The sequence below is a fragment of the Falco rusticolus genome, chromosome 2 (genome assembly GCF_015220075.1).
Source record: "Falco rusticolus isolate bFalRus1 chromosome 2, bFalRus1.pri, whole genome shotgun sequence".
In the NCBI taxonomy this organism is placed as follows: Eukaryota; Metazoa; Chordata; class Aves; order Falconiformes; family Falconidae; genus Falco; species Falco rusticolus.
Window position 1 is genome coordinate 46,109,890 of NC_051188.1, and position 24,717 is coordinate 46,134,606.

Here is a 24,717-nt window from a genome sequence, read left to right on the forward strand (position 1 = left end):
AGGAAAGAGGACTGAAGATGGTCACTTCTCACTGGTGAGGGTGAGGCTTTGGGACTTCTTCACAGCTAAAGGAGTTCTTGGAAAGACTGACAAGACCAAATAGAGGCCAGGGTTTTATTTAATGCTGGCACTTTTAAGTTAGCAATTGCAAGCTAATAAATTATGTGACTACTGTTGCTATGTAATACAGTAATCTTACCACTGCTGACAAGAGAAGAAAGGTGACCAGTAGAACACAGAAGACTAATTTTGAGTCCTTTTGTCTCCCTTGACCTGGATGTGGACACTCATTCAGCAGCTTGGATTCGAAATTTGAACAGAAGTGCACAACATCTATATGGAGAACTCACGGGCTTCTTGAGCAGACTACAAGAACACAGTGGCCCAACCAGCAGGCTGCAGGAAAGCACACCTTCCTCTATGAGTGGACCCCATAGAGTGAACCACCCTATGGACCAGACCTGGCCACAGGTTGCCTGTTGGACCATCCTGCTCCACCAATACCAGAATGCCAAGTCTACCCTTCTCAAGAGTGATTAGAGTGAGTCAGTCTTTGACGAACATAAGCTACATGTATATCCACGTCGCTATGGATGTTCAAGTGTATTTAGAAAACTGACAACAAGCTGCAGTTAATCCCCTCAAAGGAAGAGCCAAGACTGCAGTAGATAAAACTGTGGATGGAACCAGTAGTTAGCGAAGCGAACCGTGGCAAGGACGTCAGTTAGCCGGGCTGTGAAGACTATGGCCTACCTGTAGAAAGCTGCAGAATCATATTAGAAATATGCAAAAAATGCTTCTTCATAATGAGTGGTTGGTGAAGACTTTGGACTGTAGCATAAGATGAAGGGAAAGAAAGCGAAGAGGCCATGAGAGATACTAAACAGAACATGTACTTGCAAGGGATGTCATCTCTACAGGTGCTTCTGTTCCAGGCACAGGAAGCTTGAAACTATGTACTAAAGGTCCTGGGACCATAAAAAAGTGACAAAGATGCAGCAGGACACCAATTTTTAATAGAAGGAAACCTAACTATTTGGAATAAAACAGCAGTAGCTGCAAACACATTTTGGGATGCACAGATACTGCAAGCATATAAAGTCATATATTTGACCAGCTACAGCATATTTAGTCTGATACTGTTTTTCACTGCTTTTAAGAACAGTAAATTGAAATATGCACAAAATTACACTGTCAGCATACAAAGAGATGATCGTTTTCATGAGGCATATTCCAGCATCGAGTGCATGCACTTCTGAATTAATGCACCAAAAGTTTCATGCCTTTTATTTGTGATGTCCCTAACACAGGAGGATTTGTGACTATATATGGATGTGTAGAGAAGAGACTGCAACTGACATTTTGAGCAAAAACAAACAGAGCAAAGATAGGCATTACTGATTGCTCCAACAAACATCAGACAATTTTGCAATGCGTATAGCAAGGCTGAACTCTCTCCCGTTTTCAACTAGCTGTAGAAAAGCATCCCACTCTAAAGCTTTCATCTTAATTCTGAATTGGTTACTTCTTTTTTACATCACTGTCACTGTTTAACAATTACATGGGACCCCCCAGAAGAAAAAAGGTCAGACGTGTTTTTGTAATGCATCAAAATTACAAATGTTTTATTGGTAATTTAGTATGTTTACACTGTCCGAACCACAGAAGTTGCTATTTTAAGTGACCACAGAAAATGAAACATAGAACTATATTACACAGCTATACAGTTTTTAAAAATCCTTTTAACATTACCTCAGTACATACAACATTCTCTTGCTAAGCCAACCGTGTGTTGGCAAGAGCTGTTCAGACACTGAAATGCCACAGCTCATAGCAGATGTTCCATAACCATCAGATTTTGAGTTTGATTCTCTGAGGTGTAGTACCAGTGTATAGTTCAGTCCGCCCAGTCTGAAATAGCCTTTCCTAACTCCGAGAGCTGTGTGCCAGCAGAATTCAGAGCAGCTGGGGAAGCAAAATCTAACTACTATCTGAAGGCCAAAACACAGGGATACGATGTAGTTTCTTACAAGTTTATTTTTTTCATCTTGAGGCAGCACGTGTCAACTTTTCAGACCATTAAGACAGATAATTCTTATTTTGTCACACCACTCTGGGCAAGCATGTCAAAATTGAACTCCTATAAAGATGCATGTGCCTCTCTGCAGTTGTTCTGCTACCTGTGATCCCGTTTGAGACTTACAGAGCTTTAGACTAGCTGGTTTACCCCATGAGCTGGGTGGATTTTATCCACTTTTCTTAACTTTTCTAAACAACTCCTTTGTCAAAAAAAAAAAAAAAAAAAAAAGTACTTAGCTTTTTTTTATTCAGATAGCAAATGCCAGCTAGGTTTTTTTTAAGAGCTATGGCTGTGCCCTAATTCTGCTCCAACTGAACTGAATGGTTAAATATTCATCGATTTCAGTAAATGGAGGAACAGACCCTGTACTGAGTACTTTAGAAAATGTCTGTGTTGAGTATTAAGATATTTAATGTTAGCCAGAACTGTATAAGAGCAGAAGTTTTGAAAAATTTTATCACAGGAAATGAAAGCTTCAGTAAAAACACTGCTATGAAAAATACCGCAAAGAAGACAAAAAATGTGCTAATACATATATATTAACTCCCCAAAAGTGGGCAGTATATACGGTCTTTATTTGAAAAACCTAAATGTCTGACCTAGCAGGACTTGTCTTAACAAAGAGTTAGTCCAGGAAAAAACAAAAAATATGTTACACAATTGCCAATACAAAGCTATATTTTAAATAAAAATAACAGTAATATACATGTACAATATTGTAATGATATAACTTGATGAAAATAACACTGATCAGTATCAGACATAGGATTTAGCTGATTATCCACCCTGAAGAGATAAAATGCGTTTCACAGAAATAGACGCAGGTAGGGTGAAGTGAAGCGATATTCATGGCTTACCATGTGAAAGTTACGGTAAAAATGTAAAGAACAAAACTTTACATAGATTTATATTTAAAACAGTTCAAGCATTGTAGCAGTTGGGTGCACGTGCTACAGAAAGATGGTAACAGCAACCTAACAGTAGACACCACACACACTTGCACACATATTCCCACACACAAACACACATGTGCCCATGCTCAAATGCATGTGCATAGGTCCTCAGCTTGATTATACAAGCATATACTTACTAGCTTTTGATGGGGGCAACACCAGGAATGGGGTTCACCTCTCCTGTTTTTAGCTGTCTGCAAGGTAGCTGTAGCTACCTAAAGTCAGATGAGATGAAACCCATCTAAGGTAACATCAGCTGAGTATTTTAAGGAAAGCTGGTTTCATCCTAAGCATATTTAAGGCACTTTATTAAAAACTCTGAAGTTAATCAAGGCTGGGAAAAAAAGGTAAAAATCCTTACATGTGAAATTTGGAAATTTAAAAAGAAAAATTCCTGAGTTTTGATAAATATTTTCATTATAATAAAATACCATGCCTATAGAAAACGTCTTTTATAAAAGCATGTTACATGACATTTTTTCTTGAATGTCTCATGCCTTAGTGCATGAAATATGTTAATAAGTCTTTGGGGACATTGTAACAAATTAATAGGAAATGAAAAGCCAAAAAATGACCTGCCATGTATGTACAAAACATGTATTGCTCCTGGCAACACACATCATGTTTACTACAGGCGTCTTTATCTTTCTGTTTTCTTACAGGGTCCTGCCCATATTTTAATATTTTATAATTAATTACGCTTCTCTGACTATTTACAGAAGCAGAAACTAATCACACATCTTAAGCCCATAAATATGGAACTACAAAAGTAGAACATATTTTAAAACAGTATGAAGATGAGTATGCTACATAGTACTGTTCTCTAGAAGTACAGTTCATGAATTATTTTCTTTATGAATGTTTAAACGTAAATGAAAATAGAAGTTCAAATTTTCCCTCTGTTTTCCTTGGTTACATTTTTTTCCACCTGCTATTTCTAAAGGATCTTGCCCCAAGACAGTATTTGGATTGCAAAAAGAGTTGTAAATTGTTTCAAAACTATCTTGAGTAAAGAACCGTCAGACTTTTGAATGCCCACTGGTTACACTGGGTATAATCAATTCAGGTTCAGTTAAAAATATCTCATTTCCAGTACTAGCCACCATTTGCATGGTTATAATAGTATAGTGTTTGCTTTTGGTGTGTTTTTGCTGCCATTAAATGCAAATAACCTGGAAACGGTGAAATGGACCATACCCTAAGTGCAGCCAAATGCACTGAACGTGAACAGTGGTCACAGAACGGCATTTAGAGAGGCCTTGGGAGGTTCCTTCTAACAATAATAGGTTAAAAAAAAAAAACATTAGAGTGAAATATACTTTTGACTTGACTGCATCCTTTAATATTTTTATTAGCTACCTCTTATAACACACCTGATAAAAATTCTACTTTTTTACATTTAAACCTCTATTACAAAGTACTTAATGTTTTATTTTTAAAAAACCACAATAGTGATGGTGGTTAATCTGCTTTATAAAAGATAATACATTGAGTTATATATAATAATGGCTTTGATCCAATTAACATTATATTATACTGCTTGGTAATTACTGTGACTTCAGTTCCTACAACTGTTATAGCAAATACAAATGATAGTTTAATGTACAGGAAGTGGGGATAATTTAGAAGTGCTGATTCAGAAGTATTCAAGTGCTAACAATGACTTGTTCTTTCTACACTTTTCTTCATGTTCCATAAATGACACTTTTATAAATGGCTGTGATTTTCAACATGACAGAGTTTTGGGGCAATTATTTTTTTTTAATGTTCTTTTTTTTTGTGCAAACACAAACCTAGATTTTTCTAAACATTACCATCTCATTAAAAGTAATTGCCACTGTTACGTAAAAAGGCACCAGCATTAATGTAAGAGAATATACCTTTTATGCTTGTTTTATGAAGAGCTGTACTTGTTACTGGAACGGAAATTATCATATCCGTGATCATTAGCTTTGAACTTTAAACAGGACTGCCTTTCCTCCAGCGACAACAGATCTTTGGATTGGCACCAGCAACACAAGCATGACTGTTAAAATAAAAGGAATAAACATTTTACATCATTTTGTTTTGCATATGTGGCAAAATGCACTGAAAAGCTGCCCTTCCTCAGTGGTACAGTAGGAAATGGCAAATGTGCAAGCTGCCATTTTGGGATTACAGAGTAAGCAAAGAAACAAGGTTAAGTTCTTCATTGCTCGGGTGGCCACTAACTACTGGGATGCCCCACTAGTAGCCCAAGTGCTGGAGGGCAGGAAGAGTTATATTGAGTTATAAATAATAATGGCCACACACATACCGCTTCCGAGTCTGGTCTGCAATTCTAAATGCATCTGAAAATAAAATTATGACTCCTTCCTCTGATAATCTTTCTTAGAAAAAACGTACGCACCGTAATCTGTACTTTCTAAGCTAGATGCTGCTATTGATGTTTTTTGAGGGCGAGAAATGAGAACTGAAGTAGGAGAATGGTGAAAACCTATATACAGTTCATAAATTTACTAGATGTACTGCAGACCTTTTGCTGATGCTACTGACTGGCCTTTGGGTGATGGACGTCCATCTGGGATCCCGCACACCCACTTGTTTCCATGCTCAGGATGCTAGAGAACTATTCTGTGCTCTCAGCTCCAGTGACTCCTTCAGGGGGCCAGCAATGTCGACAGGGAAGAGGAGACAAGACACTAAGGCCTCTACAACATGTGCTCTTCTCATGATTATGTGGGAAATCCCCCAGCGCTATGAGATGGAGAGCTGACTGGCTTCTGATGAGAAAATATTGCCAGTAAGGAATTTATACAGCCGGGCACTAGGCTTAGCAGTGGCCGATGGTTAAATGCTTGGCAAGAAAAGAAAAATCTAAGAATTTGTGGTAGACAATGTAAGAACCCTGATACAGTGTCTGAAGGCAGTAAGGGGGCACAAAACACCCAGATTTGGACATTTTCCCAGAAGACATGAGGGCTGACGGACTGATGGGCTGCAATCCACATGCAATCCAGAGCCTCAAATCCTGCATGGAGAATTAGTGCCCAGGACTATTCATTCAAACCAAGGCAAAACTATGATCAGGTCTAGGTCTTTCTCACAAAATGCTGGCATTCGAAAGGGATGAGTGGATACTTCTGCTCTCTCATTGTATGAACGCCTACCGATTTAAGCGCTCAGTCAGGACAGGGGACACAGGGTCAGCACTGTCCTGCTGGGTGGCAGAGGGTAAGGCTACGGGAATCTCTGCAGGGCAGTCCGAGTCTGCTCCGTCAGTGCTCTTGAAGTGGCTGGGTGCCAGCTCCGGTCAGGAAGTGATGCAGCACTGATTTTAGCATGCTGCCAAGAGGGTTTATCGTACGCCACTCTCTTTTGCTTTCTCTTTTTGTCCCTATGAATCCTTAATTCCTTTCTATGGAGCTTCAGCAGGAGAGGGAGAGAATGTCTACCACAACCCAGCTAAAATTTAAAGTAAAATATAACGACCATTTAAAACACTTTGTGAGTATTAAGGGATGAATTTTACTGCTTACATGATCTTTTAACTAGAGGAGCAGCTCCCAGCAGCCTCTTACCTTAAAGCAGTTTTGGAATCTTTTGCTCACCAAATACAGAGCTATTGGATTGATGCAGGAATTCAGCGAAGCCATGTTAATACCAATGTAGTCCATCACAAGAAAAAAGCTGTGTGGAAATTAAAGGGAGACAGTTGTCATTTTCTCTGAAAAGGCTTAGTAGAGGTTCACAGCAATGAAAATTGGACTCAGCTTCATTCAACCAAGACTAACTGTTGAATGTCACAGTAAAGGGGCTTGTATCAACGGGATTAACTCATGGAGGTATCAGTCGTGCTCAAAAGTAACATTTGAATCAGTAGACCACTCTCATGAAAGTAATTTCAGAAGATGCAATCATCTTAAATTGTGGAACTAAACATTCACAAGATTTTCTTCACATATTTAATCCTAGCTGTTCTGTTGAGAGGGAAAACAAGGACAGAAATTCCCCCTCCAGCCTCGTAACCTCACAAGAGAGTAGGACAGTCCCAAAAGGGATCAGGAGGAAGACAGGGCAAATGGAGATTCCATTTTCTGACTCTGCTAGTGGAGTGAACCCAGAGTGTCCTGGATGGAGAAGCAGGGAGAATGGTCAGACACACTGAGTAAGCTAGCTCATTAGAAAATCCAAATATGCTTATGGAGATTGTCAGCAGCACACAGGCATTTTATTTTTGCAGTCTTACCTTAAAAGTTCACATCTGTTGGGGTCCTTCTGATCATAAATAGTGAGTTTCAATATTCTGCTTAGGTGAAGTGGGAGCCAACACAAAGCAAAAACAAGTACCAGACAGAACACGGTTTTGGCCACCTCACGTCTCTAAAGAAGAAAATTGGACAGAACAGTGTTATAGTTTCTGTCTCTCTCCCTCTCTCGGTTGTTGTCTTCTACTACCCAAATGTTTAACCAACAAAATAAACACCCTGCCAAAATAGGGAGTTACAAGAACACCAAATACCTTATTTTCTTGGGAAATCTTTTCTACTGTTTTAGATTGTGTTGCACTGATTCTTTGTATCTCTAATTTTAAAAAGTATGAGTAATAGTATGAAAAACCAAGGACACGAAAAGAGTCATTTACATTAAAATGAAGAACATATTAATCTCCCCCTTCACTTTCCAATACCAGCTTGTTTTCAATTGCATTTTCTTGTGCTTCAATCTCAGGTCTTATTTTAAATGTCCCAAGAGATTTCAATTACAAAGATGTAAGAGGAAAGGGGCAAAAATATACGTTATAGTACAAATTTAGTTTAATTCTAGTGACATATGATGTTTGCATCTGGTGCACTACTAACTTGGAATGTATTCTGGAATGCGTTTTGTTCTGTTAACATATACTGCTAACCTCACTACAGTTCAGCATGAAATTGCTTCAAATTTTATAGCGCCAACTTCTAGATAACAAAATATTACAAAAATTCCAGCGCTCATTATTGTAAAGAAATAAAAACCATAAAACCTGAAGGATTAACACCAAACAAGAAAAACAGTTTTGTGCCTGTCAGTTAAAGTCTTTGGTTTCTGAAGGCTCTGATACATACATATATGCACACACACACACACACACACACACCACACACACACACCACACACACACACCCCCCACCCCCCCCACACACACACAAGTTCAGCAGCACCACTGCTAGGAAACTTCTTCTTACTCGTGATCTTGAAGTCATCATACAAGAACAGAATAATGATGTGGCAGTACATCAGTAAAGGTATTACTCTCATCTTCTCTACAGTCAGTGGAGTTACCAGGGATAAATTTTTACCTGCTTTAAGTGGTCATTTAAAGCAATCTGCATCCCGCTTTTCTTCCGTAACATCTCACAGGTCATAAGAGTATAGAAGAATGCTGTGATAGCCAGTGGCAAACAGAAGTAAAAGCTAAACAGCCACCAGTCTTTAGCTTGCTTGTAAAACTAGAAGGAAAACAAAAGCAAAAACATTTTTAAGAGTTGAATGCTGAGAATTTTGGAAAGTATGCTGTAACTAGTTGGTCAGTCTGCCCTGAAAAGCACCTCGATAAGGTGTACATTACAGGTGAGAAAACAGGACAAGACAGTAATATGCCCAAGGCCCACAAAAAAACAAAAGTTCCTGAAAACTCTTCTTTTTTAACGTATATACTTCAGAAATTTTTCAGTATTTCATCTGAAGAGTATATTCACCTTCATTCCATATACACTTGTGCACACTACAATCGACACAACACTGAGAAGATCCAAGGAACTCTTCCGGAGATTTTATAAATGTCAGTGTCTTACCATCATAAAGGATGTTTTCTGCATGGGGTGAAGCAGGCAGATTCTAAGATCCTTTCCTCTGTACTCCATCGTAATCATGTCAAATGCGATAGCTTCTGGAACAGCCAGTATCACTGATATAACCCAGATCAGTACAATTTCAACAGCAGTCCACTTCGGCACGCCAATTCCTTTAATGCGACTCCAAGAAGCAACTGCTCGGTACCTGAAGCAACAGCACATATTTGCAAATTAAAAATATGAGAAAACCCACCTGATTTAACTGGCTTAAACTCAGCTTATTTGTACTGTTTCAGCTGAGTGGCAAGGTGAATTTGAATCAATGCCTGTACTGAAAAGAAATTATAGAGTTTGATAAAAAAATGGTTCTCACCTATCTATACTGAGGGCACACAAACTCAACACTGTGATGCCCACTGATGCCTTCTGAATGAAGGGTACTAACTTGCACATTTCAACACCAAAGGGCCAGTCCTCTGCAAGCAGCTGTGAAAAGAAAACAACAATTAGAAATGGCCCATGTTTAAAAAATAATTCCCAAAGCTAAAACATGGACTTTTGTCTTGATTGTTTTTCTTTTCCACTGTGCAAAACTTAGGAAGAACCTTTTCACAAGGGAGTCTTCAAGGCATGTGTCCTAAAAACTAGGCAGCAGATTTACAGCCAGTCCCTAGTTGGGCAAGAACATGCATAAAGGCTCAGTCCCAGCTTAAGCCCTGCGAACTCCACTTGTTTTGCCTCTAACTTCACCACCTCCGTGGTTCTGGTAAAAAATGACTGAGCAGGTGAGGATTTCCTTTGTCACTGCTTTACCTGCCTTGAGGTTTCACTGTTTTTCTTACATGTTCCAAGTAACTCTCAATTTACTAGAAATACAGAAGATTACTTAAGGTTTATCAGAACAGGGGCAAAGTCAGTAAGTGCACATCTGCGGTGGGGTTAATCTGAAGTTCGGGTGTCCAGGATCCTCAGATGAGAAGTCAGACAACCCCAGCGAGAAATTTATCCCGTAGTTTTTAGCTCACCATCCAATAAAAAAGCAGGGACCCACCAGACACTCAGGGAGCCATAACAGCTGAATGTTTTGCAGCAGATAAGGACAGATCAGATTAATCCCTCACTGAAGATCTTTAATGACCAGTTTTCCTATGATTCTATATTACAATACCGAAAGGTCTATCTGCACGATCAGTATACCTATACATGCTATGGAATAAAGAAAACGGCACAATGAACTTCAGATTGGTTCAGCTGTGCTTTAGGTCATACACTTTACTGGAAATCTTCTGTCAAATCCCCAGTGGTACATTTCAGCAGATTTAGGGGACAAGACTCACTGGACACAGAAAGCACCTTCTTCACAGCTGACACTATGAACTGTAGCTTCAGTTCAGAAACATTTAATCTTTGTGTGCTGTTAAGAGCTGCTCTAATGGCTCAAATACACGACAGCAGCAGCCAAATCTTCCAGTTCATCATAAAAACAAGACTCTCCAGAACAGAGGTTATGCCAAGAAATAGTCACAATTGTTATATACAAAAGTAAACTTTCTGAGTTTCTGTAATTAGTTACATTATCTAAGCCCATCTCTGTTTTTCATAACTTTCTTCAAATGAGGCCTTTGGATCTGTCGCAGACATAGGGCTACAAAATATAAAAGGAGTGGAAAGCAGAACGATAACTACCCAAAAGAGTTTGCAATATCTCTCCCATGACTCGGGTCTCCTCAGACATCTCATTTAACAGGGATGTGAGAAAAGAAGTAGATCATCATACTGTATAGATTCTGCTGGGGACCAAAATGATTGAAGACGGCCACAGAGTTGCCTGCTCACGTTGGTTTGGCTCAGCAAAGTCCTTAAGCACACATACATGTGCTTCCAAGTATAAACAGCTATATGATTCACAACAGTTGTTGAAAAGCCCTGACACAATTTAAGTATCACTTTATTTTAACACAAAGGAAGTTAAGTACATTTTGCGACTATGTGCTTTTGGAAATCCCCATGAAGTGCCCACCAGTAGTTTCAGACACCAGAACACCTTCAAAAATCTGCTTTAGTCCTGTGGTGAAATGGGGTCTTTAAAAAAACAGCAGTAACTGGAACATGGTCCAGCTTTGATCTATTTCTTCAGTGATCTACTTAAGTAAGACAAAGAGTATAATGCTTCTGCAGAAATGAAGCAGAAAGATAAATTGTAAGGAATTATGTTTCTTGAGAATTTTATGGAAAGTAATAAAACAGAGGAAGTAGGGATGAGGTTGTAATAACCATACGGTATCTTTTGCTTATGCGATGTGGGAAAATAACTCAGTCTGTAATTAAAGTATTTTCAGTAAAGCCTCTCCCCAAGACTTCTCTTGAATTGCTGTAAGGGGGTGATAGTAACAAACTACTATTAAAATTGCACTGTGAATAATTACAGGTGTTGTAAATGTACACTCCTCAGTATCAACTGACACCTGGACTAATTTAATTTGTATCAGTCAGCCAGTGAACCTCCAGCCTACCACACCTAGTTGCTATAGAAATCAAGGACTGGGTAGCAAGTACATTGCATACTTGTTTATAGTTATCTATTGTGTACTGTACACGCGTATATATGAAACCAGAGATGACTCATTAAAAAAGCACCTCAAAATTCAAGGGTGATTTTTTTTTTCTTCATTTAAATAAAATTCAGAACTTTGGTCAGATTTCTCTTGGCAGTTTCTGTTGAAGACTTTTAGCTGCAACAAGCTGGTGTACGTGCATGACTTCCCTAAAATCACAATGGTTCAGCCACACACTGGAGATTTCCATGAACTAATACTTATCTCTCAGGTGCAGACAGTCACACCTGTGCCCCAAGCTGACTGGATTTGAGCCAGCTCCAGCTTGGGAGCCATATGGCTGGATTATAATGGGACTGCACATGAGTGAATGCGGCCTACTGAGAGAAACTGTGCACGATCTTGAGTTTAGCATAAAATCAAAATACTACTTGCATCCAGCCAGCTTAAATCAGGGGCAGAATGGACACACAGCTGCCTGCAATGGATTGGAAAAACATGGCCTTTATCTCTTGCAGCTGATGTATTGTGAAATTTGAGCATTTTAATGCATGAGTCACAAGATTCTCTATCACAGTACTGCAAGTGGTTAATGATATGCTTTGCAGCAAAAGCTTGAAAACATTAAGAAAGTAAAAGGAAAAAAGCAGAACGTTTCAACTGCTGAAATATGCTTCTTTGTTTTTCCTCAGTACTGCCATCTCCTCAAAACACTGCCTTAAAGTCCAGTGAAAATCCACTGTATTCAGAGCATCATATTTGCAGACAAGAGCAATGATTATTCTCAGCAAAGTATAGATGTAGTCTAATGCAATTTTGTATGGATAAAACGATTTTCTTATGATTCACAATAAGGTATCTGCACAAAGGCATCTGCCATTTTACAAATGACAAATGACTTAGAGCCATGAGATACTGCCAAGTGGCAGCAAAGAGAAAAATAATGTTGCGTTTTCATCAGCGCAATGCCAAGATAAGTCTACCATTGGCTGTATTCCGAGTGACCTTTTCCAATGTTTTACAGTCACTTACTTTACTTAGGCAAAGTTTTAACTGCTAAGCCACAGAACTGTGATGAAGATGAAATAGAACGAAAAGAAAGGCAACATATTACAGAATGAAGTGAAATCATACTTAAAAGAACCGGTACATCTGATCCACTCCTAGCCAACACTTTTCTCAGAACCAGACACAGATCTGAGCTGAAATTGATATGAACGCTGCACAGCTATGAAAGTAGTCCCATCCCAAGAGATGCTGTGACTCAGAGACACACCTGTGAAACACAATTCCTGCCCTGCTTCCTCTTGGTTGTGCAAGGACAGAAAGATGTTCATCATCTGCTGCTGGAATATACCAGCACACGAGCACGATCTGCTGCTTTCAGTGGCTCAGCGGCTGTGGCCACCAGCCAGAAGGTTAATGCCGCAGCTCCAACCCACTGCTGTTGACTTTCTGCAGTCAGGCATGAAGAAGTAGCAAAGCGCGCACTTGATTTACGTCAGCATCCCAGTCCCGAGCAAGGAATGCACAGGGAGCGCAGAGCAGGAACCTGTACTCCCTCCTAGCTGTGCGCTCACAGCAAGCCCCATCCACAGGAACGACAGGACTCAATTTTCATCATTATGAAATGCAGAGTTACGTGGGAAAACAGACACGCAACTGTACATCTAATTCAATGTATCTGTGAAATGACTGGCAGATTTTCACCCGATACTTTTAAGACAGGGAAGTCATGAAAGTATTTTTCAGTATTCCATAGGACCAAGTATTGTTCAAAACAGGAAATTTGCCCAGGAAATTAAGCTTATGGTCAGGGATAAGTCAGACAACATTACAAAACTTACTAATATTTAACAGCAATTACGATGTCAGGGTAGGCATCTTCCCTCTAGACAAGAAAATATATCCCGCTTCCTAGTTAGGCTAAGAATGTTTTACTAATCTATCCAATAAACATTGTAAATTTTAATATAAGGCATGAAATTAGTTTCTTTTCCTGTGTCTTTTAATAGTAATTCCTGCTTAGAAACCTCATTTTTTTAAAAACAACAACTTACTTAAGATCAAATAATATCATACAGACATCTTGAAAATGACAGAAACCTTATAATGTGTTGTCAAAGTAAAAGATTTCTGCAATTTCACAATCCCAGTGAAAAGACTGCGTGAAAAGTAATCATAAAGAAAGACGTGCTACTGTCAGATTCGGAAGCAAAAAAAACCAAACAAGACTCAAACTTGTTTTGACATTTGTCACATGCATCTTTTAAGTGAATGTATACATAACAAATGTATATGCAATGAAAAACTATTCTAAATTTACAAATCTATACTGACATCATGATGGAGATCCATCTTGAAAACTATGTGTGTACTTTTAACAACATAAAGACATTTCCAGTACCCCATGTATTTATTAGGCTTCAGGGTAGACTTGTTCCCACCTAACTACAGAACAAAGTTACCCACCATTGCCTGTAGAGTCTAGCCAGGTTCCTCCACTGGCTACTCAGATCTTTCCTAAGTGCCTATGAGCTGCATTAGTTGACCATAAAGGGTTCCTAAGCAAAACAGACTTCTATAGCTTAATATGGTCAGAAACAAATCAACTCTGTGTAAACAATTCTGAGATTAACTTTGTAAAACCTCCAGTAAGTGGTTCAGATGTTGAAAGAAAGGAAATAATGGAATTCTCCCAATAAAATGGCTGTTATCTTTAACATCAGACAGAGCAGTGTAATATGGAATAACAAACACCTTGACTTCTTTTGAAAGTTAGGAAAAGATTGGCTTTATGATGCATGATGCATGCCCTGAAGGTGCTTGCATTACAAGAGTCAGTAAGGCCATCACAGACATTTCCATGGAAATAACTGCCTTTTTTAGAGCACAGCCGGATTAACAAAGGGGCCAGTTTGTGTCTGCACTGGATGCACGGTCCTGAATCTGGTCTTTCTTATATTATATAATGTTAACTATATTTTTTATGTAATCCCCAAAACATAATACTGAAAAAAATCACTGCCTACAAAGCTGACTTTGGCGTTCAGTCATCTGCTTGGATAAAGTCCAGTTTTTATTCCTCCCCTGGATTTTTTTTTCTCTGCTCTTCCATTGTGTTCTGAGATGAAGGAACCTGTGGCAGTATTTCCCAGATACATATTCTTCCTCAGTCATTTGTGTCATAGCAAGTTGATAGAGTCCAGAAAACCACACAAGAGTGTACAGAGGATAGGCTGTTCCTCCTGTTACAAATCCATTAGAACATGACAATAAATTGGATTTAACATTAAGAGAACACTAAAAAACAAGAGAGAGGGGTGTTGTCTATATATCATTAGAGAAAGCATGTTTTATATTATTTGATTATGGTTTTTTTTAAGTCTATGTTTCTAATTCATTACACATACAATCATGAGAAGTAAAGCTAACATAATTTTAGAATTGCTAATCCTGATGTTGTTTTGGTGTCTTACACGTGGGAGTTACCAACTGAAACTAAGCGTAAGCCTTCCAGAACTGCAGACCTGTATTGTCAGGAGTACAAGCTGCCACTGTCCTGCCTTCCAAAGATTAAGTGCAGAGAAGGACATAAAAAGCTCACTACTGAGCTGTCTACCTACTCTATCCTTCTGCTCCTCATGGCCACACCTTTAATTGCTGCTTGCATCCTCAAATTAACAAAGACATGCTTGCTTACAGCTATTTAGTGAAGCAGCTGACCAGGCATAGGACCACCCTCACGTCCAATCAGTAGCAATTCTGCAAACTATACACCCTGCCACAACCATTTTGTACTGCTGAATTGTCTCTAATTCCCACTCCGCAGTATGGGGGTATGGCCAAAGCCAGATTGTTTACCAGGACCCTGAACACCAGGAAGGTCTTCCAGCTTCTGTATGCTGGAACTGAACACCCCTCAAGCCCTCATTTCATACCGTTTCCTGACTGTGTGACAGATTCCAATACTTTCCATTTTCTACCGAATGTATTGATTCATACTCAAATTTATCAAGTGCAATGGACTAATTAGCATCTTATACATTGGACTGCATTTGCCTCACAATCTAGGTAACACCTGCTTTTCTTTAGATACCCTGGATTTTTTTCATTTGTGCATTTTTTCAGCTACTTACATATTCACATAACATAAATAGATGCACAGGCTATCTTTTGCAGTTATCACTTTTAATGCCTAATAAAATGCTGCTCCTAGTGTGAATTCTGAGTTCTCCCTTATGGGTCTGTCTGGAAAGCATTCACGGACACTTTCACACTTTCTACCACAAGTGTTGTTGAGTAAACTGCTGGCATTTTTTTAAGATTACAAATTCTTTCACACTTTTTCATGCAGCTGCCTAACTGAGGATCTGGTAGCAATTCTGAAGATCTGTTTCATCCAGTTTTAAATTGTTTCAAATTGCCAGTTACAACTGTAAAGTATACTTGATTTACAAACCAAGCCTTTGCTAGCCTTTGTCCTCCCGTACTGCTGGGTGATTATAGCCAGCTTTTGCCTGCATTACTGCATTCTCCCTCTGCGGGTGGAATTAAATGGGATGCAGAGTTCACAAAAAGTTATCATCAACGCAAACTGCACTCAAACTTTTAATTTTGATGAAATAAACACCATATCTAATATTTGTTTTGCTGGTTTTTTTAACTTACATTTACTTAAAAGCCCTGTTTTAAAACAGCAAGTAAGTATTTCACTCACTATTTTAAGGGATGATATAAATTTAATATGGGCTCTTCAGAAAGATGAGTAGCTGTGTGAGAGACATAGCACCTGAGAGCTATTGCTTAGCTCCTAGATTATCAATAGTAGAATAAAAATCCTGGATTTGCAGGTGGTATAATATTTATCAGTTTGCAATCTGACCTTTTATTCCTCCCACTCCAACCTACTCATAATGATACAATTGATGTTATTCAATCAGGGTAAGGGCTGTACTATATTATTGTATCTTATCATTAATTTACTTTTGAAATAGTTTCATTGGATTGCAAAGTCTTGTACTGAGCAGCTGTTATTGGATTAATCTTTTTGATTTTTATGAGAACAGATAAAAAAAGCCCAATACCTTCTTTTACAAAAATACCGTTTTTTCAAGCATTTAAAGTATCTCTTTTTCAGATGAGTACATATCTCTCACAAGAGCTACCATAAACGTATTGTATGGAGAATACTGAAACTCCAAATCAAAGAACTCTCGTGCAAGTCAAATTATCCAGCTCATCAATTTAACACAGTCATGATGCTTCCTGCTTCCTAACACTTTAACACTTCAAACAAGAAAGATACAGGATTCTCTCATTTCTGCAGCTTCTGGGCGTAATCACTTACGGATACGGAAGACTAAATTCAAAACCCATCTCTTTAGCGTGGTCTTCCAAAGCTAAAGCAATAAACCCCCGCGTTTAAAAACATGCCTGTGAAGCAAGGAGAAGATGATAGATGAAGGCTCTGGTGTTCACTTTATGCACTAACTGATGGGTGCTCAGGGACCCTGACTGTCACCTTCCAAGGCAGCAGGCGCCTTGTTACTTTCAGCACCCTGCCCAAGAGTGCCGATCGGAACTAGAGGCTGGATCCAACTGCCCAGCGAATTCTTGAAGGGCAAAGGGACCGCACCAGCTGGGCAGACACGAGGCCGTAACCCCTTCCGTGGAAGCCTCACCACGCCGACGGGCAGCGCAAAGCCTGTGCCGACGCTGCAGGCGCGGCTCGCCCCCGCCGGCACGGGGAGCGGGTGCGCAACTCGGCGTCCCGCCGCACGACCGCGCAGCCTGCGAGGGCTGATGCCGCTCGCTCAGTTCAACGGTCTTGGCTCCTCCTGAACAGCGACCACACGGGCCCGTGTCACGTTTTATGGCCGCTCCGGCCCCGCTGCGGCGGAGGACCCGCGCGGTACCCACGGGCGGGGGTCCGCTGTGCCTCCCCTCCATCCCTCTGGGAAAAGGTGGGAAGCGGCAAATCCACCGCGTGTTTCTCTATCGCCCGTATTGCCGTTATCCCTGGGACAGCACCTGTTTCCAGGTGCCTTACGGGGGCTGGCCACCTCCACCTCTGCTCCATTCCCAGCCCGGAGCGCGGAGAGGGCTGGGACCGGGGCGCCAAGAGCGTGCCGCTGGGGACAACGGGGACAACAAGGACAAGGCCTGAGCGGAATGTCGCCTGCCGGCGGGTTTGCTGCCATGGGGTGAAGCCCCCGGTGTCTGCCGGGCAGGGACGGGGCGCGTTTCCCCGCAGCACCCGCGGCGGAGCCGGCTGTCGGCCGGGAGCCGGCGGGCAGCACCGGAAAGAGCCCGCCGACCACCCGCGCCCGCCCCCGGCCCCGGCCCCCCTCACCTTGTAGACGTTGATGGGGATGTCGATGATGATGTGGAGCAGGTCGCCCAGGGCCAGGCTGGCGATCAGGATGTTGGGACCGTTCCTCATGCACTTGTTCTTGTAGATGATCCGCAGCAGCGTGGAGTTGCCGATGATGCCCAGGACGAAGACGAGGCAGGACACCACCGTGTTGATGTACTTGAAAGTCTCCTTGATCTCCGTCTGCCCCGTGCACATGGGCGGCGAGGCCGAGCGCGGCCGCCCGCCGGCCGCCCCCCCGCCCTTGGGCAGCGCGGCCGGACGGGAGGCGTTGGGCTCGGCGCCCCGTAGCGCGGGGGTCCCGGCCGTGGCGGGGGCGGCGTCGGCCGCTGCCGGCGGGCCCTGCTGGCCCGGGCCCGGCGGGCGCAGGGAGCCGTGGCCCTCGGCGGCGGCGCGGCAGCTGAGGAGCAGGAGCAGGAAGGCGGGCAGCCGCCGCGGCCGGGCGGCGGGCATGGCGCTGCGACACGGCCGATCCCCCGCCGGGCGCCCGCCGCCGTCAGCGCCGACCTGCGCGGAGAGAGGGGTCAGCGCGTCAGCTGTGGGGACACCGCGCCCTGCCGGCCGCCGCCGCTCCCGCCGCCCGGCGACGGAGCCGGGGCGCTGCCTGCCGCCGGACGGGGACGGGCGGCGGGGCGGCCGGCGGAGCAGCGCCGGGACGAAAACCTGCGCGGCGGCCGGGGCGGGAGGTCCCCTCAGACCGGACCTGCGAGGCGTCGCCCCCGCTGCCCGCCGCGCAGAGCGCGCCTCTCGCCCTCACCTCGCCCAGCGAAGCCGAGCCGGTGCTCCCCGCCCGCCGCCTGCGGGGCTCTGCCTGCCGAGCGAGGGAAACGCGCTCCGCCGGTCGCCGCGCTCCGCGCCCCGGCTGGCTGCCCCCTCCCGGGGCCGGCTGCCGCCGCTGGCCGGCGATGGGCGCCCCGGGCCGCGGAGGCGGGAGGAACGGGCGCCTGCGGCGGGACCCGGCGGCCGTCAGCCGCGCACCAAACCCCGTGGCTAAAGCCGCGCCAGCGGCGCCGGGCCCCCCCCTTTTCTAAAACATTCAACCGCATCTGGCCCATCAGTCACGGCCAGACCCCACCCGCGCCCTCCTCCCCCCGCCCCGCCGCCCAGCCCGGCCCAGCCCCTCCGCCCGCCGCAGTCCGCCGGTGCCCCCCGCCGCGGCGCTGCGAGCCCGGCCCCCGCCCGGCCATCTGCCCCGCCACCTGCCCGCTGCGGGTTGGCTGCGGCAGCCTCGGGAAGTCATTCGGCGGGGTGTGAAACAGTTTTCTCGGACCAGAAGGGCTGTTAGCAAGAGGGTTTGGCGCTGTTAGAGGTCGCCTGCCGGGAGGAAGAGGGCTTTCCCAGCTCTCCTCTCCGAGAGGCGCTCCCCGCCGGTGGGCACGGGGCTATCCCCGCAGCCAGCCCCTGCCCGCCCCCCGCACACGTGCTGGAGAAGCTGCTTGCGCAGCACCGACGAGATCAGTTGCACGTTTTAAAGCGCTTCGCAAACCGGGGTGCTTTGGGCACTCTTTTTGCTGTCAGAAAGTGTATTCTGCCTGTTGCGGCGTTGCAGCGCTCCGGCTCGGTGACCTGGGTGCCACCTTGGGCAGCCTTGGCCATGCATCTGATCTCAGCCAGCTCCTTCCAGCCCTTGCGCCCTTCGGTGAAGGTTAAAGGGAGGAGCAAGGAGATTTGCACAGGATTCTGTGGAGACCAGGAACAGCCTTTGAGGGTCGGAAACAATTGCACGTCTAACTGAAAAGAGTTGAATTTAAAGCTGTTTTACAGCATCTCTACGGACATCTCCCTGATCTTTATTTTAAACCATGCTGGAAGCTAAATCATATGCAGAACAGGAATGTATAAATGTTTCGTTACAGAACTGACCCGCTCACCTATGTTATTGAAATACCCGTAGGGGCAGACACTGAAAACCAAACCATTCTTTCAAAAATTGGTCGTCTGATCCATCTCATCTTTCCAGCATCTCCTGCTAATGTCTTGAGCTACTGTAGCAGACAGCCTTTTCTCGTCCTCATTTAGCTTCCTCTTCACATCTCCATCTTTGTTTAAAAGTCTGCTGTATCAAGCACCTTTCCCATTTAATCATTCTTGATCCATTTCCTAATGTAGCCGGCACACTCGGTTTTCTTCCCCATTTTATATTGCAGTGTTTGTGAAAGGCACCACAGTCACTTCTGTGTGAAGGTAGCTGGAGGTTCATTGCACTCCAGTCGGACAACTGAATTTTTCAGGTTCAGGCTTTTCCAGATCATGTTTTGCAGCAGGAGTCCTTTGGCAGCACCAGGACCAATCCCTCTCCCAATGACAATAGTGTTAACATTGAATTAACCCTATAGTATTCTGAGCCCTGGGGACTTAAATGAAGTTTTTTCAGTTTTCACTTCTGCATTTTCTCAGTTTCCAATTCAGCAATCTGGAAGTGAACAGTGTTGTGCTAAAAGCAGTACTGATTTTTTATTAGAAACTCTTGCAAATTAACACAGCATTAACTTTTAGCTTGAAATGCTTTTTACTTACAAGGTTCTTGCTAAATCTCAAAGGCTTCTATGCTGATCCTGACCATCAAGAAACAGATTACGACTACACTGAGATATATTTGCTAACATTTTTGTTAGGGCAGTTCCACAAGATATGTTTGCTACTGTTGGGTAGCAAGACCATTGCTGCCACTTACTTCACCTTCAGAAGTTTTAGTAATAGAAATTTGGTTTCAGAAATTTTTAGCAACAGCACTAGTATATACAGAAGTCCAGGCAGCTGCTGCTACCTGAAGCACATTACTTTGTAGTATTGCACAAAATGGGTCTGCGTGTCAAAGCATCTAAGCTGTTTCTGGCTGCAACTAGCTAAATTTACCACCCTTTTTGTCCCTACTCTTCTTTTTCAGAGATTAGAGAAGTTAAAAAGAGCATACGCTGCAGTACAAGTCTGCTCTAATTAATGAAAAAGAAAAGGAAAACACAGTTTCAAAGAAATTTATGTGAGGGATAAGATAACACTGTATTAAAACACTGAGAACATAGTGGATAGCCTGGCAAATTAGCTGTAGCTTAAATGAAGAAGCAACTAATAAGGTTAATCTAGACTGCAACAAAGACAACAACCATCTGTAAATATAGTAGGCTGGTGCCCCTCTGCTAATTAAGCTATGAAATACATTCCTTACTGAACTGTATGGAATGCACAATATAAGATTACACAAATTGCTGCTAGTGTATCCAGATATATATTTTTCCTAGAAAGCAGAGGTATTTGTCCTGTGGAAAGTTCACTTTTGTACAAAACAGGGAAAGATGGAGCACCATCTAAAAGATCCTCCAGATTGTCTGACACTCATTTTATTATATTCTCCACTTCCACTGCATTCCATCTTATTGGCTATTAACAATTGTATGAATTATAGCCAGTCACTATTTTAATTACATCAGATGCAACATCTCCATCAATGACTGATGATGCTCTATGCTCTGAGGTTTTTTTTATTTTTTTATTTTATTTTTTAATTATTATTATTTGGAGCGTCACACAGAAAGTAAATAGGATAATTTGTAATCACCACCAGAATGATTTTTAACAACAGAAAGGCTTTAAAGTTTATTCTTTTATATGTAGTATAAATCATGAGAAGCGGTCACAATTATGTCATCAGAAAACCCTTTCATTAACAAGCTCATGAGACACACTGCAGGACTGTATATTTTAATTCATGTTATACTCATCAATGGGAATTTTGTCATGAACTTACAAGTGCTTTTGCACATCTCATTAATTTTCTGTTTGTGTTGTTCAGTAACTAAGTAGCCTCGGAAATCTGCCCCATCAGGCCTGCTTTTCTGTTTATTTGCCTACTAACTGGGGCAAGTCTGTGATGAATAGAAAGAATAGCCATTTCAGTGTGAGCCACGCATTAGATGCATGAGGTGAATTAAAGTCAGATAATAGTTTTCTGTGTTTCAGAAGTTACCACAGAAACGTTGCTACTGGCAATTTTAAAGGAATAAATAAATGTACTTGCAGAAACTGACAAATTAGGATACTGCAGTTTTGTAATTGCACATGTTTACGTATTGGGCAGATGATACAGAAGAATGGCATTATCTGTCACATTTTTTTCCCCTTAGTCTAAATTTATGCAAAAGTATGAAATTCTTTTTAGTGTGATATCTAGCTATGCTTTGTCTTTTCTTCTATAAGGCTAAGAAACGTCTATAAATTATAGTGTTTGCTATCAACTGCAGTATATTGATGTTACACCTAATTCTTGAAACAGTAGAAAAATATTTATAATAAACCAATAACAGTACATATCACAAATGAAACATTAAGTCTTCCTGCAGACCTCTGCTTTAATGTAGATTACATTGTGAATGATTCCGTATTTTATCTTAGAACAGCAAGATACAAAACAATGAAAGACAATAAAATTTGTACTAAGGTGACAATATTTATCTGTCTTACAGTCCTTATTTACATGAGTTCGAGGATTTTTATATGGAATAAACTTCAAACCTTTAAGTCAGACTGGTTACTAACTGAAATTTTGCTTTCCTATCTAACTTTAAGATTAAGAATAATATGCCACTTAGAAAACCTTATTCCCCTCATCCTTCCTATTCAGCATCAGCAAAGGAAATCACAAGGGAAATTAAAGTTGTGAAGTTAATATAGCAGCATGTAGTTAACTTGAGGTATAAAACACTGAATCACTGTCTATTAAGGGAAAATGTACCAAAATAGGCTTGGGAATGTAGCTGCAGGCTTGAAAGAGCAGCATTTCTGAATTTTACGGAAATTATTATAGACACTTTTTCTATGATACTTCAATAGAATAAAGGCAACCAAGTTTACTGTTAAATACTAGTTGTAGTAGGAGTTTGGGTCAGAATCTCCCAGGAAGTCTAGATAAGATCAGTTGTTTTTTTAAAAGAAGTACATTTTTCAGCTGCTGGGAAATGTATGCATTTGTACAAAGGAGGTGATAACTGACCATACGCTGTTTATGTTGTTGCACAGAAATTACTCCAGGCGAGCCTTTCAAGTCTGGATTAAATTCATTTCCAGACAAAATGTCTGACCTCAACAAGAGCTGCAGTGAATCACTCATCCGTGCTTTTCTACAAGTGTGGCCATATAATACAAACACAGCATTCATCTGGGTATAATGAACCCACCACCAAGTACCGACTTGAAATTGTACTGATAAGCTGTACACCAATAACACTATTCAGTTAAAAATCACAGGAATAAAGAAATCCATGCTGTGAAATTATAAAAGAGGGCCAGGGAAAGATCTCACAGGGAAAGACAGCTGGCTGTCCACAGGCTTCTTGTTCGCTGCATGCTTGGCTTTCTTCAGGATGGTTCCAATCTATTACTGTGGGGTCAGCCCTAAGTAGTGGTGATGAAAGTTGGTTCTTGCCACGAAGCACTGGAGCTCCTTCTGCCCAGTAACATGGCTGTGCTACCTAACAACTAACATAATCCCTGGGATCCTCTGCGCAGACTGGAAAGGGACACACTTCCATTTCTAAAGTAAGAGTTGTTCTCTTGAGGGACTTGATGATCTGAAGGGGTTTTTCCGACCTAAATGATTCTGTGATTCTATGGCTTCACCAAGCTGCCCTGACAGAATGCAGTAATTATCCAGGGAACTATGCAGGAGATAGTGCTTAGATGCCATATACCCCAAGAGGTAGCAGCACTGTTTATGTGGATGACTGAAAGCTATTCAAATGCTCATAGGGACCTAAAAAAGGCTTTCTACAGATTTACATCATGTCCTTGGGCTCTAAGTTTTTCTTTTATAAGACATTAAGGTCTTACAGGTGCAAATAGGTCCTCACTGATCAGACCTTTGAAGAAGCTCTTGAGTTTTGTTTCAAACAAATGTTGGATTGTGGCTGAAAAAGAGTGTTTGGCCATTTTCTCAGTCTTGGACATTGGCCATGGAAATAGCTGGGTAGCTCATCAGCTCTTGGTGCAGAGGAGGTCAGAGCACTCTGTTCTGCAGGTCAGTAAAGACTGAAGCTGGTTCATACCTTTCCGGAGGCTCCTAACACTAATGGACTGAAATCATGTTTTTTCAAATCAGTGCAACTGCTTGCTGAGAGGTCTTTACCTACTTAGACTACATTTTTCAAAGTACCTGCTGAAGGATTTCTATTCTACATAGACATTCTATATTTACTATAGATGCATGTCTTCTCAGGACCTCATCAAGTAGTCAATATATTGAAAACAGGTGTGTTGTGGTACATTTTGCAGCAAAATCTAGCCTCTATCAATTAGAAAAAAAAAAGTCGTCACAGTCTAACATGACTTCTCCCTTTATATGGCAAAGGCTCAAACTGTGAATGTGAGTTTTATATACATCTGTATTTAGTGCTAGAGGATCATATACTTTCAGGCAAGGGAAAACATTAATTCTGCCTTCAGATGCAGTTTTGTTTATAGACAGTGGCCTCTGGAAGAAGCCTCAAAATCTGACTTTGTTATTGACATTACCAAGACTAATCTGGCTTCAAAATCTTTCCTTCCATTCCAGACATGTTTTACATTAATACACTGGAGAATCTGGGCTTAAAGGCCAAAGTAGGTTCTTTTGCTCAGGTGCATGGCCACTATTAAAATAATCCTTTAACATAAACCATACAGGTATTGACTTGCAACCTCCAAGTCCACCATAAAAGACAGACCACTCTGCTGCTGCACAATGGACTAGTTTGCTGTCCTTTCTTTTCCCAAGTACATTGCAGTTGGTTTGTTTTGTTTTTCTGGAATTCATTTTGGTTTCTAAATGCTGTGATTTTGTGTGGCATCATCTCCTGCTCTCTCTGGTCCTTCAGTTGAGTAGGTTTGGTAGCCTAAGATACTGTCATCACTACTCTCTACAGAATCACATAATGGTTGAGGTTGGAAGGAACTTCTGGAGGTCATC

At 42.0% G+C, this 24,717-nt stretch overlaps 1 protein-coding gene across 1 annotated transcript; it reads right to left on the reverse strand.

Annotated features, from left to right (window-relative positions):
• Positions 1 to 1,595: 1,595 nt before the first annotated feature.
• EDNRB (endothelin receptor type B) lies at positions 1,596 to 18,762 on the reverse strand. The gene is made up of 8 exons (XM_037376490.1): positions 18,538 to 18,762; positions 17,760 to 18,287; positions 9,223 to 9,335; positions 8,850 to 9,054; positions 8,355 to 8,504; positions 7,262 to 7,395; positions 6,594 to 6,702; positions 1,596 to 5,059 (listed from the first exon to the last, which is right to left on the reverse strand). Exons 2-8 carry the CDS (start codon positions 18,231 to 18,233, stop codon positions 4,928 to 4,930), a joined length of 1,317 nt encoding a protein of 438 aa, XP_037232387.1. The 5' UTR covers positions 18,234 to 18,287; positions 18,538 to 18,762; the 3' UTR covers positions 1,596 to 4,927.
• Between the last annotated feature and the right edge of the window lie 5,955 nt (positions 18,763 to 24,717).

Bases quoted from the DNA above. Each gene is read 5' to 3' on its own strand.
- EDNRB (XM_037376490.1), bottom strand. From the start codon at position 18,233: ATGCCCGCCGCCCGGCCGCGGCGGCTGCCCGCCTTCCTGCTCCTGCTC. The intron at 8,505-8,849 runs GTAAGACACTGA...TTTTCCTTCTAG, and splicing joins AGAAAACATCCTTTATGATG to TTTTACAAGCAAGCTAAAGA. The intron at 6,703-7,261 runs GTAAGACTGCAA...ATTTCCACACAG, and splicing joins AACAGATGTGAACTTTTAAG to CTTTTTTCTTGTGATGGACT.